At 31.7% G+C, this 13,336-nt stretch overlaps 4 protein-coding genes across 4 annotated transcripts in view; 2 read left to right on the top strand and 2 right to left on the bottom strand.

Annotated features, from left to right (window-relative positions):
* LOC144840300 (pre-mRNA splicing regulator USH1G-like) overlaps nucleotides 1-1,581 on the bottom strand; it is a 30,159-nt gene extending 28,578 nt beyond the window's left edge. The window contains exon 1 of the mRNA XM_078696079.1: nucleotides 1,344-1,581. The gene's annotated coding sequence lies outside the window, so the exon portion shown is untranslated. The remainder of the gene's footprint in view (nucleotides 1-1,343) is intronic.
* LOC144840305 (uncharacterized) lies at nucleotides 544-4,145 on the top strand. The gene is made up of 2 exons (XM_078696086.1): nucleotides 544-619; nucleotides 3,019-4,145. Exons 1-2 carry the CDS (start codon nucleotides 592-594, stop codon nucleotides 4,071-4,073), a joined length of 1,083 nt encoding a protein of 360 aa, XP_078552212.1. The 5' UTR covers nucleotides 544-591; the 3' UTR covers nucleotides 4,074-4,145.
* Nucleotides 4,146-4,214: 69 nt separating this feature from the next.
* LOC144840320 (L-xylulose reductase-like) lies at nucleotides 4,215-6,923 on the bottom strand. The gene is made up of 8 exons (XM_078696105.1): nucleotides 6,800-6,923; nucleotides 6,265-6,362; nucleotides 5,863-6,017; nucleotides 5,696-5,738; nucleotides 5,310-5,409; nucleotides 5,003-5,067; nucleotides 4,762-4,879; nucleotides 4,215-4,572 (listed from the first exon to the last, which is right to left on the bottom strand). The coding sequence occupies exons 1-8, from the start codon at nucleotides 6,849-6,851 to the stop codon at nucleotides 4,463-4,465; spliced, it is 741 nt and encodes a 246-aa protein (XP_078552231.1). The 5' UTR covers nucleotides 6,852-6,923; the 3' UTR covers nucleotides 4,215-4,462.
* A 167-nt stretch (nucleotides 6,924-7,090) lies between these two features.
* On the top strand, nucleotides 7,091-13,163 carry LOC144840297 (cerebellar degeneration-related protein 2-like). Its single transcript, XM_078696075.1, has 5 exons — nucleotides 7,091-7,344; nucleotides 7,913-8,025; nucleotides 8,196-8,344; nucleotides 9,426-12,637; nucleotides 12,679-13,163. Exons 1-4 carry the CDS (start codon nucleotides 7,248-7,250, stop codon nucleotides 10,402-10,404), a joined length of 1,338 nt encoding a protein of 445 aa, XP_078552201.1. The 5' UTR covers nucleotides 7,091-7,247; the 3' UTR covers nucleotides 10,405-12,637; nucleotides 12,679-13,163.
* The last annotated feature ends 173 nt before the right edge of the window (nucleotides 13,164-13,336 follow it).

Below are 13,336 nucleotides of genomic sequence, written 5' to 3'. Positions count from 1 at the left end.
GTGAGCCTATCTGACACATAAACCTGCAGTTTGCTCTCTACCAATTGTTATGCCACTATCAACCACGCATTCTCCAAAAGCATGTTTTATTTCGGTGTTAGATGGTAGATAAAATAATGTGCAATAACCATACAGTTTAAATGCGACGCATTTCAAGTGGTTATTTGGAATGTTGTAGCAAGGTAGAAATACACAATTATTAATAAATTTACTTGGTGTTAATTCCGTCTTTAGACTTGTTATTCTTTTGTAAATTATTAGTTTGAATTTATCTGCAAACACACTAACCGAATAACTGAATGAGATATCGTATGATGATCGATCAGTTACATGAATTATTGATTAATTAATAGTGCTATTGACTATGGCATTGATTTGGTTTTGACTAAGTTGATTTGCGGTTAAGTGCTCGTCGCGGGTTTTAAGTACATAGTATGCAAGTGGCGCGCGAGACCTGTTGCTACGAAACATTTTACGCAGCATTGTACGCGATCACAGACAACAGTAACTATGGACGATTTTACAAATACACACATTGTGGTAATTGGAAGATACCTCATGTTAACGTACTAAAAAAGGGGGTGAAGAAGGATGATTAATAAAGATCCATTTAGAAAAGGTAAAAAAAAAGTAGTTTTAACCTTTAATATATTATTTTGATGTAATGCTTATAATATTACACAAATATCGATGAAAGTATAGTGGCGATGGAACGGTAAGATAGGAGGTAGCGTAGGCCTACCGAGGAGTGCAGTAAAGTGCCAAGTACAATAATGGCAACAAACAAAACAGTGATTCTGATCTTATATTTGTGGGGTTGATTTAAAATTGAGCAGAGAAGGACGACGGGGCAGAGTATGAATTATTATATATTATTCACTTTGTTTGAAAACTTTCTTTCCTATATCTATTCCTATTCCTATTACAAACACTTTTTGTTTTCAATGTTGTGCGTCAATAAAATACGTAAGCTACAACCCTTGCCTTGAAAGCTAATGTGATATAATGATAACCCGTTCTATATTGAATCATAGGAAAACCTATTTAAGTCAAAGCTTAATTTAGACATAGCTTTACGTATAGGCAGTGAGTGGGTGGGTGACACAAAGAAAGTTCTAATTAATTTCAATCTTATTTCTTATCAACCTAAATTTGCTTGCAAGATAAATCTACCAGTCTATCGGTTTATTTCATCATACACGTACTAATTTAACTTAGTACATACTATTACCAAATATGGTCTTTAAAACGTGTAATAATGACATAATGAAATACTTACGTCGTATCTTTTGAAATATTTCATATGCTTAGTATTTTATCCAAAAGTAAATATAGTAACTTACACATTTTAATTGTCTATACAAAAATTACTTGTTGAAAAACACAAGACAAATTGTACAACTTGTGAATGACGTGAATTACTCAAACTGAATCTTCCACCACCATCATTATATTCCATAAGCAATGACTAACGTATCAGTGCATAATCACCCAAAACATTCCTACATATTTATTGTGAAAAATAAGTTCTTTCCCTATGCTTAAATTCAAACATTTAAAGTGTAATTCCTTTTTAAATATAAACGCATTTTTTCTGGAACAACACGCCGCCTCGTCAAATCAGTGAATGCCAAGTCCACCTGTATTGTAATTGTCTAATATTCAAAATACATATACATATACAGGTGTACGTTTATGAACTAGAACCCAACTAGAAGAATCTAGATTCAGATTTAAGTACACACACGCAACAATTTTATTTTTCATATGAACAAAAAACTTTTAAACAAAAAAAGAGAGTTTTCGTCATGATTTAAGTTTTGTGAATTATGGTCCAAAACGGCGTCATTATCGTTTATTTAAGACAGGGATTTCTACGTAATTAGTTTTGATTACCTTCACGACTAACTGTACAATTTAGCATCAGATGGACTCTCAATAAACATAAATCTTGCAAAATACTATCAAAACATTATTATAAAACATCTTTATTAATGCTTGATATATGAGAATGGATTTTTCCCCATGATGTGTTTTAGACTGTTTGTTTGCCTCCATGGTGTGGTATGTATTATATGGGCGTGTATTATTTTTATTTTTTTTTTATATTTATTTCAGAATGTTGTATGTATCGTACTGTATTAGTTTATGATAAGGACGTACAAACTGAAAAATCGGTCTTTTATTTTAAGCCTGAAGAGTGTGAGATAATAATATGGGTCTATTTCAGGCAATTTACATGCAGCTACTCGATCAAATACAAGTAGCCTATTATGATGAAGACGTTCGTATCTATGCAAGCACCCCATCAGACTTCTTTGCGTAGCAACGTGTTGCTACTGTCATAAATACCCTTATGTATAGTGACTGTCTTCTTTGTTGTCTGTATCATTATTTCCCTTACGTCATTCGATAGGTCATAATGAGGTCACGATTCTACCCGCACATCCCAAAATAGCATTTCCTCAGTAATTTCATTATTTCAAAACATCTGTCGTTTTTTCTCGATCAATTAATAATAAATCATAATTATGATTACAGACTATCTTTTTGCTGATGACGAATGTTATTACATTAAGTACTTTGTCAATTGGCTCCCAAATGAAAACTATGAATCCAATCATAATCATATTTAATTATTTAATCCATAATCATACATAGGGGCCTACTACGTACGCGAGTTGTTCTAAAAAAAGTTTTGAAATAGCGACTGCACAGAGGGCGCTATTTTATAATAGTTCATCTGATTACCTATCTACAGTATACAGTATAGTACTCTACAGTAGATTACTATTATAGAATATATTTATATAATATTATTACATATTATGCAATTTCTATCAATTCAATAATTCATTCGGGTTAAAAGATTTCAGTAATGTAAAGTTAAAACTTACTTTGTGAGGAGCTCTATAAGCCTATTACTGAAGCGATTTAAGCTATAAAAGTAAAATAGTAGACTATCTATTCAGTTAAAACATGAAGCTTAACAAAGATTTTTTAAAAATTTCTACTTAGATGAACCGTATCCGAAAACAATGAGCAGAGGTGGCGGGTCATTCGCAACACAATGTGACCGACAACAGTGTAACTACCAGGACGACACACTGATTCCCTGGAATGACACAGACACCGTAACTAGCTCAACCAATCACCTGCTTCGATGCTGCGATGACATCATATCAGGCAAGAAGGATAGACCTACATATTTCAACTATGATACATATCCACGAATGAATCAATTGATTAGAGATTTTCCAATGGAGCAAGAGCTTCCAAGCTACAGCTCTGACATTGAATTAGTTCCATTTCCAAAACAAAAGAAAAAACGACACAAGAAACGTAACCCCCATTACGACCATCGTAAGGGTAGAATACATGTTGCGAAATCAAAACCAAGATCACCAGAATATATGACTACAGATGATGACGATGATGATGAGTCACTTTCAGATGAATCTATAGACACTTCGTATAATAGATACTTGAAACATAGTTCAAAATCTAGCAGCAGGTTTAAGGATGATGCAAGAAGGCAAGGCACCAAGGAAAGAAGATTACTGAAGGAATTGGAATTGGAAAAACTGAGGGATATGAAGCTGTATTCAGATCGGCTACCTAAGAACAAATACAACGAAAAGAGTGTAAAAAAAGAGAAGAATGTAAAGAATGAGAAGAGTGTAAAGAAAGACAAGAATGTAAAGAAAGAGAAGAATGTAAGAAAAGAGAAAAATGTAAAGAAAGAGAAGAATATAAAGATGACAAATCTAGCAAACAGAATGAAGAAAGTTTCCAGTAGTGTGGCATCATATACTGATTGGACAGACACGACGGATTTAGAAGATAACTTAGATGACGATTTAGATAATAATCTGAACAAACCATTCAGCGAACGTGAACACTTTGGGGATCAGCTCAATTTATGTTCGCTGTCAACTCTACCTCCGTTGAATCAGCATTATACTAATAGTCAACCTTTGAACTTAATCGCAAAAGGCATCCCACAGAGTTCAGAAAAGAAAAAGAAATCAAAGAAAAAGAACACAAAACCTAAAGAGAGAAAATATTATTAAGAAAATTACAATGTACGTATTTTAAGAAAGAAAATATATTTTGGATACTTTTGAATATTCAAATATTACTGTGAATGTTTATATTATGCTAATTTATGTAAAATTTAATAAAGAAAACTGTGCAAAAAATGTGTGTTCTTTTTTTTTTTATTCATTATTATTATTCTTTCATGTCATTAGTAAAAATGCTTTAATTAATGATGATCTTTAATGGTGTCCATATTATGTACATACCAGGGCAAAGTTGAGGGCTAGGGTTAGCAACTTTGCCACTTCCTTGAGGGTTACTAACTTCCTCATTTCCTAGTCACAACCACAAAATAGTGAATATATTATCATGCAGATAACTTCATCACAGACACAGTGTTCATCCAATCAAATTGTCGGCATCAGATGCCACTACTTGACATAGCGCCATCTATCGGTAGACAGGTCCCACTAACCATTGAACTCTTGCCACTTAGAAGGAATAGAATCACATGAACTACCTCATCAACCTCTGTCAAGATTTAAAAAAGGGTTTGGGGGAAATTATTGAAGAATTGAACAAATGGTACAAGAAATATGGAAGGTATATAGATAATGAATGAATGATAAATGAAGAGAAGAAGGATCAACGGATGAATCGATGGCTGAAAGATTACATAGAAAAAGAAACAATCGTTTGAATGGAAAGTGAAAGTTTTACCTGCAAACCTGCCGAGTGGAATCCTTCGTTTCATCGGGTCAGCTTTCTCTGGTTTACTCCAACCTACTTTACCCATAGCAGTGTTTGTCACAGTTGGATTCACTGAGTTTACCCGAATCTGATTTGTAAAAATGAGAATGAAGACAGTGAAATTCAAAATCACATCCATCAATTATAACATCACATCTATCAATGATGACATAATCATCATCCTTACTTACTCATCATCATAGGTACTTACATTTTTTGGACCAAGTTCAAGTGCCATTGTCTTTGTTAATGAATCAACTGCAGCTTTTGTTGCACCTATATCAAAACAAATGTTATACTTATTGCAATGCTTCATGATACAAAATGTAACCCCTCATAGCTGTGTTAAATCTCACATCCATCAATTTGATGATATCATTAAAACCAATGCCATAATCGCACTATGATGACATCAAAGTATCTTTCTCTCTTCTACTTTACTGCCCAATGATGGGATCTATATACTGTGCATTAGACTTCTATTTCATTCAAAGTATTTGTATCACTGTATTACTTACAATATACTGTATGGTTTGTTAAACCAACAAGAGAGGCTTGACTTGAAACATTAACAATAGCGCCCCCTAAGCCTCGTTCTACCATCCCTTTAGCCACAATCTGTAACATACATTTAGAAATAACCGTAAATTGTTTATTTAGTCTTATAATGAACTTTTGTGTCCATATTACTTTAATGAACTTAATTATCAGATAGGACATAAAAATCTTTGCATTAAAACAAAAAACTTACTCAGTCAGACAATGACAAGGCCTGTATCACACATTTTTAGCGAACTTTTTAGGAATGTTAAAACTTAAACATTATATATTTAGCCAACTTACAGTACTTACAAAATACAGTACATTAAGTTTTAAAGTTACAAAAAAGTTTGAAAAATATTACCTGTGATATCTGAATAATTGACCAAACATTTACATTCATTAATCTGTTAAAAACAAGTAAAGATTAACATAACAAAGTTAAATGTGAAATTAATCATGATCGGCAACTGAGAATAATTTAGTAGAATTCAAGCAAGAAAAAAATTCCAAATAGTATTTCAATGTTACTTGTCAAAAATGTCTTTTGTCACTTCTAAGAACGGCTCCAATATTGCTACTGCAGCGTTGTTTACCAACAAGTCAATATCACCACAGTTATTCACAGCTACTTTGGTTGCTTCAATGTCTGCTAGGTCTACACAAATGGTCTTTATTTTTGGTACCTACAAAATACAAATATTTTAAAGCTGTCTTTAAGTATTATGTACTTTTATTTTACATTTTTTGTCACTTTTAGTCAGTTATCCTTCTAACTAGAGATATTATCAACAACAATTTCTTAACTTTAAAGTTTAATTTAGTTTAAAACAAGGTTTCTTGTATCTTGTAACAAGAATCTATGAGGTGAGTGATTGGGTGATGAACCATAGAGATATTATAATATCTCTATGGATGAACAAAACATTACACCTCAGCTTTGAGACTGTCCAGATCGGCTTTTGTACGGCTTAAAGCAAATACTTCTGCACCACATTTTGATAGAAGAATAGCAGTGTCTCTTCCAATACCTAAACAAATAAGATTAATCATAGACTTAGATAGAATAGATTTAAATTAATTATAATAATAAAAAATAATAAAATAAATATTCAATACGAAAAATTAAAACCATATAAAATTAAAAATGTTTAAAACCAAAAAATTCATAAGCTTTTCCAAAAAAAGTTTGTTGTTATCAGTGTTTGTTTGTATAAACTAGGCCTAGGGTAGATACTTACCCGCCGCCACTACTGGGGGTGCGCCACCAAGGGAGAGTATAGCAGACTCAGTCTCGTTGTTGAACGCAAAAGAACATGTGTGCGGCCTAGTAGGCCTAGCTAGCTAGCTAGGCTAGCTAGCTAGCTAGGCCTAGCCCTAGGCTAGCTCTTAACTACTCTACCACTACTTAAATACAACTAACTACACATCTTTTTAATAATAATTAGTAGTAATAGACTATGAAAACCTTTTCCAGCTCCGGTTACTAATGCTCTTTTTCCGTCGAATCTTATATCCATGTTTTTGTATAGTTTTTTTTTAACAAAAAAAAGTAAACATGGACACACGCCCCCTTTTAAACTAGTCTGGTTCCCGTGTTGTTTTCAACTCTGACTTGAATAGAAACATTTGCACTAATCCACCTCCGGGAACGATAGCTTTCGATATGCCACGTTTGGAATTACGTCATAGGTCAACATGTAAATAGGAAATTCGCCGATGAGGTCAATTTGATCACAACAGAATTTTACGGAAGGAAGATTCGTAGTGTGACACCCTCTTTTGTGTAAATATTACAACGTTTATCAGTCATCATGTGTTGAAAACTTGATGAATATCAAGTTTAAATATGCTCCTTCATTTATCGAATGTCTTGAGTTTAATTGTAAAGAGTTACCAAATATTTAGATGATACAATGAGTATTTTAGGGACGGAAACGCTAGGAGGCTCGACTGAGATCGAAGAGGATGATTCTCTAGATGAAATACAGGTCGAAGGCATGTTTGACAACGGTAAGAAAAGAATTGAAAAGTCATTTGTGGTCAAGGCCTAGGCCTAGCTTTTGACGTAGTATTGAATATGTTTTTGTGCTATCAATCATGTTTTACATTTTCCTATGCTTTGAAAAACAAATAGGCCTAGGCCTAGGTTGTTTACTTTTTGTATTTATATTTAATTTTAAATATGACAAAAATGGCCTTGTGTTGTGCTTGTGTGTAACTGTATGCCTCCCTAAGCCTATCTTATTATTTTATGTATTGAACTATTAGGCCTACTGTACTAGTAATTATTATTCTCTTTAATTATTGCACGATACAATTTTGTTCTGTCCTAATTAAACTTTATGTCATAATAAGGCAAATAAATAAACAGATGGTCATGAATATTCATGACATTAGCAAACGAGTTAAGGCCATATGGAGAATGTCAACAGTCATAAACATTTCGAATCATATACTGTATACAGTACATGATTTGCAAATATATCAAAACTAAAAAACCATGAACTATTACCAAGTTAAATTTTTATTTAATTATAAACTAAATTAATTATTAAAACCATTGAACTATCTGTCATAGATCTTCATTTGGCAGCTGAGCTAGGCAAGACGTTGTTGGAAAGGAACAAAGAGTTAGAAGCAAACTTGATATCAACCCAGCAAGTAGCAGATGAGCAGGCCATGCAGATAGTTGTATGTATCACAAGATTACAACACTACCCCTCTTCCAAAATATTATAATTATACCCTATCTCACTATTCTCATACATTTATTGTACCATACCAAAATATAATTTTTTACAAAAATATTTTTTCTACAATGTACATAATCTATTTTAACAATTGTTTTAATTGTTTTGTAGTATTTAGAAAAACAACTACAAATCCTGCGAGACGTGACCGAATCAAAAGCCAGAGTTTACGAACAATTAGACTTGAATGTCCAGGATTTGGAAAAGAACAATCAACGTCTGGAACATGAGAACAGAATGTGCAATCAGAAAATTGTTAGGTAAATAATCAGTTATTGAAAATTAATTTCACACAAAACAGAAAGAAATTGTGAACATTTTTATTTTTTATTTTTAATTTGAGTGTGTAATGTTGTACAGTACAGCTAGTTTTAAGATTTAAGAGCTCTCCCCATCCCTCATCCCCACCCATTTATAACAAAAATGATGTCTGTTCTATGAATGTTATAGTTATTTTTAAAGCATTGTTGCCTTGTATACAGATTGGTTGTCAGGCACGATTGATGTATTCATTGTAACACAACAATTAATCGCTTGTTAAATTATGAGATCATGTTACCAACTGTAGCATCTAATCTAAGTCAATTTATGTACAAAAGACTAAAATTGTCCTTTAGTGATTTAGAAAAACTACCATGAAGAAGTATTATATTACGAATATCATAAGTGCATGCCATTGTTAGGTCTCTGAAATCTTAAAATATTATAAATATAAATTGTAATAATATCGAAGAAATTCTAATCCTTTAATTTATACAATTTTTGTTGGCATATGGAAGTGATATTATTTTGGTTTTAATAATTTTCTAACTTATACTACCTTTTATTTTTTCATTTTATTCATTCGAAAAATTATCTAAAATAATAAGAGAGATAAAAGAATTTATCTGACATAAACAATTTCAAAATGATTTTCTTTTAAACCATATTTAATCCATACTTTCTGTTAAAACCAGTTGCCTTCAAACATGTAGCCTGTTAAATTTGGCTTCCTGACAGCCTATTTGTAATTAAACTTAGGTGTGGACACTGATTCTATTTCCTGTTATGTGATCTAAGTATGGTGATACAATGACATGTACTTTAACACTAATATTAAGTAGTTTATATTAACATTAAAGTCAACAAATGTAATAATAACAGAATCTAATAATATGTATATGTTATTTATCATTTGTATGTATTTTTATTGGAATTTAAGAGAGTCCCTGAATATCAACTGGCATTAATTTGTCCAGCTGGAAGGGTTATCCTCTATAATTAATTAAAAAAAAAAAAAAATAAGATACAAGGAAGAAAAATTTTAGGTTAAAACTTTAATTAAAACTATTTTATTTTCAGAATGACCGAGAGTGTTGAATCATTAGAAGTACGATTACGTGACGAGCAGACTTACGTAGAGCAACTAAAGCAAATGGAAAAACAAAGATTAAGAGAAGGCCGAAAGAAACAAAAAACAAATGGTGTCACGCTCTGGTTTCCAGTTAGAAGAACAAGGAGTTTTGACCTTGGTGATATTCGGACAGACGAAAATCCATTTGAGGATGAACTGTTTACGTTAAAAGCAACAATTAAGAATTTTAGAAATCGTGAAGCGGAGTACGAGGAAAGTAAAGAAGATTTAGAGTCAGAAATATCGGTGCTAGTCAAGGAAAATGCAGACCTGGAAGAGAAAATACGCGAGATGGCGGTGCGCGCCCAGTTACAAGAAATCGAGAAAGAATATATTAGCTTTGAAAACAAGAATGAAATGATTTGTAAGTATTGTGATAGTCTTATAAATGAAGATGATTTAGAAAAAGACGATAGAGTGAAAGAAATAATCCACATGAACGAAAAGTTAGAAGTAGTTGCAGAGGTTAAACAGCCTGTTTCCGCACCAAAGATTGGAGAAAAAAACGCAGACGGCGACACCGAAAAACCGAAAGGAGAAAGTATTTCATTAATGAGTGAAATAGATTTGCAATATCATGTCTTAATGGACAAATACAACGATTTACTGATACGGAGCCGCAGCGGGTCCGTGAAGGAGGACAGTGGTCGACCACGGGCAAGCAGCTTCAGACGAAAGAAAGATAGAAGCGGTCAACCCGAAACGAGGCGATACAGCACATCACTGGAAGATCTGCGGCATTACGAGACAAAAGAAACTAAATTCAGAGCGCCAAGTATCAACAATGTTATAGAGGAAGCGGCTGAAACCGATGAACCATGTCCAGTGGACAATCATTTCGAAGCTCGACCTCCGGAATATAAAAAACTTTTTAAGGAGATTTTCAAGGTGCTAAGACGTCCTCAATCAGGTTTGGATAAATCATGATTACTTTACGTATATACTACTTCCAACGACGAGTTTGTGACCACCAATCACTATTCTACAGCTACTGCTGCCTCTATGCATACTTTACTATGATCAAATCATTATTTATGTTATATGTCTGTTAATATTGTACTGAAGTTTATGTTCAAAGAAGTTATAGATATGAAATTATTAAGTTGGTTTTATGTTATTACAGTACTGCCAAGTTGACAATATTGATAATTATTATCAGGAGCAAACGGGAAACAAATAAAACACAAAAGTGGGAACAGTTTGATTGACACAATTTTGATCTTCTATCTCACCTTGTAAAATCCTACAAATATAAACTGACCAATGACCAATCAGAAAAAGCGTTATATTTGGCCAATGAGAAGAGCCAACAGGGAGCTGTTTGTTATAGCAAGAGTTAAAATTTATTAACAAAGGGTATATTAAATTGAGTCTATTCTTTGTTTATTATTAAATAAAAACTAAATTTTAATATTTTTAATTGAAGTACAGTACAGTACTCAGTAATTGCACAAATTACAGTAGGGAGTTTTCAATTTGCGACAATCTATCTATGTCATGTTAATTCATTGTGCACATGCAGGGAAGTAATTCAGACATGCTTCCCACTCTCACCTTTTGGTGGTTTTTAGGTACAGATGATGTCCAGCAATACATCATAACATGACCTAACTTGCAAATCGACAACTCCTTATTATTTTCTTTCAACAACTAATATTAAAATAAACAAATAATAAAATAAAGGAAATCAAAACGTTGAATAATTAATAATTTAATCTCAAATGCATACAAAAACACTGCAATATATGTTATATATGTGTGTGCTTTTTAAAGAGGTTTTGCTAATGGTGACAGCTTCTTGCCGAAAGAAAATCCTTGACAAAACTAAATTTACATACTATAAAGAGTATTGTTTCTGCCATAACTAATTAAATCCTATTAAGAATATATTATTGATTCTGCCATAAAATAGAAAGAACATTACTATTTGCTTACTTTTTAAATAATATTAAAGGATGTAAAAATGCCTTTGTTGAATTTAAAATAATAGTTAAATATTTTAAATTATATATATATAAATTGTTGAATATGTTACAACATTAAGGATAGGGCTATTTTAAATATCTACACATTATTATAACCAAGGTGTATGTACAATTGTTTGTAGTCAATTTTTAATTCAATTATTTTGCCAATATTGCCAAATAATTTATTAAAAGTAAAGTGTGTTTTTTTCAATCAATATATTTGAAATATTGTTGAAATTATTTAATTTTTGATAATATATTAATTTACAGATTTGATAATGATTATTTATGATATAGAATTGATGAAGGTAGTAGTATTATTTCTGTTGTGTGTTGTTATTTTTGTATTTACTAAAGAAACTGAAAAGATGATTTTTCAAAATTTATTAAGTTATGGCCGAATTTATTGTAATTATTTTACCTCACACTTAAAAATGCTTTAATTGAAGACCAACCACACTACTAAATGTGACACAACTATGATGTATGGGATCAATAATTATACCGTGATAACTTAAGTAACTGCTTTACATTAGTACAGTATTAGTGTAGTATAATATCCTTTTGAAACTACTGTTTTTTCTGTAAGAAAATCCTTCCAACTATTTGGTGCTAAGTTTAAACAAAAATAGAGAATGTAAAGACAACAAAACAGTTTGATTATAAAGCTGATGTTGTGCTGTGTGTATTATTGTATTACATGGATGAATTATACTACATGTGTTAATAATATTACATTGTGTATGCATGGAAGGGAGTCCAGAGTGAAGTGAAAACCATGAAACTAATTTAAAAGTAACTAATAATTGATAAATATATTAGCCATACAAAAGGAGAGTGCATTATTAAGGCTACTACGCATGTACTTATTGACCATTAATATTTATCTGTACTTATGTCATACTTAAAGCATGTATTTCTGGTATATAACCATAATATCTTATGAAATCCATTACTTTTAAGGATATATATATATATACTGCATGTTGATATGAATATTCTCCCATATGGAATAATGCTGGCTTGCATATTTATAATTAATATCATATGTTAATCATACAATGAGAAAATCAATATTACAACTGTATATAGAATAATTAATCAAAATAGACTATGTTGAATTTATATTAATTACTGTTGGGACCCTAGATGTTAGGACCCTTGATGTTATTGTTAGGACCCTAGATGTTATTGTTAGGACCCTAGATGTGTTGTTAGGACTCTAGATTTCCAGGGATTATGCATTTTCAAAACCATTGAGATCTTTAAAAACCTCCAGTGGTAGAAACTATTGACTTTGAAGCATTAGACTTGCAGTTGAACCATAAACTGTTACGAACTCTGTGATTTTGTTTGACCACTATTTTCCAGAAATTACCTGGTTTCCGAATTTGTAAATTCATAAAACAGATTTCCAGGACCATGATACAGTAAATAATAAAATGTGAAACCCAAAATTTAGGACCACATAGGTGTTACATTGGTACCATCAAAATATAAATGTTTATCTTTAAAAATATTAAATATTTGGCAAATAAAAATAATTTGCGCAACAAATCCATGGTACAAAGAAAGAGCTGATGATCAAATTGTTTTATTATTATGCAGTTGCTCTCAAAATGGCTGAATTTCGTTTTGTATATTCTCAATTCATTATGCATGGTAGTATCAAAGTATTTGGTTTGAAAACAAATAAAAGCACAAATTGATTTGTTTTAATTGTTGTTGTTTGTCCGTTCTATCAAGTGTTATAATCGCATGGATAAAAAACCTGTTGTACTGAAGAAATCACTCTTTATATAAATCAAAAATATTAATTTGGTGAGTGCGTGAAGACTGTTCTTCAAGTCCCAGTAAAGGACCGTGATCAGCTAAGCGAATAGACGATTCCC

The sequence above is a fragment of the Antedon bifida genome, chromosome 4 (genome assembly GCF_963402885.1).
Source record: "Antedon bifida chromosome 4, ecAntBifi1.1, whole genome shotgun sequence".
NCBI classification, from domain to species: Eukaryota; Metazoa; Echinodermata; class Crinoidea; order Comatulida; family Antedonidae; genus Antedon; species Antedon bifida.
The sequence above is the reverse complement of the archived record's forward strand: the minus strand, read 5'-3'. Positions and strand labels throughout refer to the sequence as shown.

Coding starts and splice junctions, on each gene's coding strand:
- LOC144840305 (XM_078696086.1), top strand. CDS start 592: ATGATTAATAAAGATCCATTTAGAAAAG. Junction 620..3,018: donor TAAAGATCCATTTAGAAAAG/GTAAAAAAAAAG, acceptor ATTTCTACTTAG/ATGAACCGTATCCGAAAACA.
- LOC144840297 (XM_078696075.1), top strand. CDS start 7,248: ATGAGTATTTTAGGGACGGAAACGCTAGGAGGCTCGACTGAGATCGAA. Junction 8,026..8,195: donor AGCAGGCCATGCAGATAGTT/GTATGTATCACA, acceptor ATTGTTTTGTAG/TATTTAGAAAAACAACTACA. Junction 8,345..9,425: donor TGCAATCAGAAAATTGTTAG/GTAAATAATCAG, acceptor TTTTATTTTCAG/AATGACCGAGAGTGTTGAAT.
- LOC144840320 (XM_078696105.1), bottom strand. CDS start 6,851: ATGGATATAAGATTCGACGGAAAAAGAGCATTAGTAACCGGAGCTGGA. Junction 5,739..5,862: donor ACAAAAGACATTTTTGACAA/GTAACATTGAAA, acceptor TGTTTTTAACAG/ATTAATGAATGTAAATGTTT. Junction 4,573..4,761: donor TCCACTCGGCAGGTTTGCAG/GTAAAACTTTCA, acceptor AAATCTTGACAG/AGGTTGATGAGGTAGTTCAT.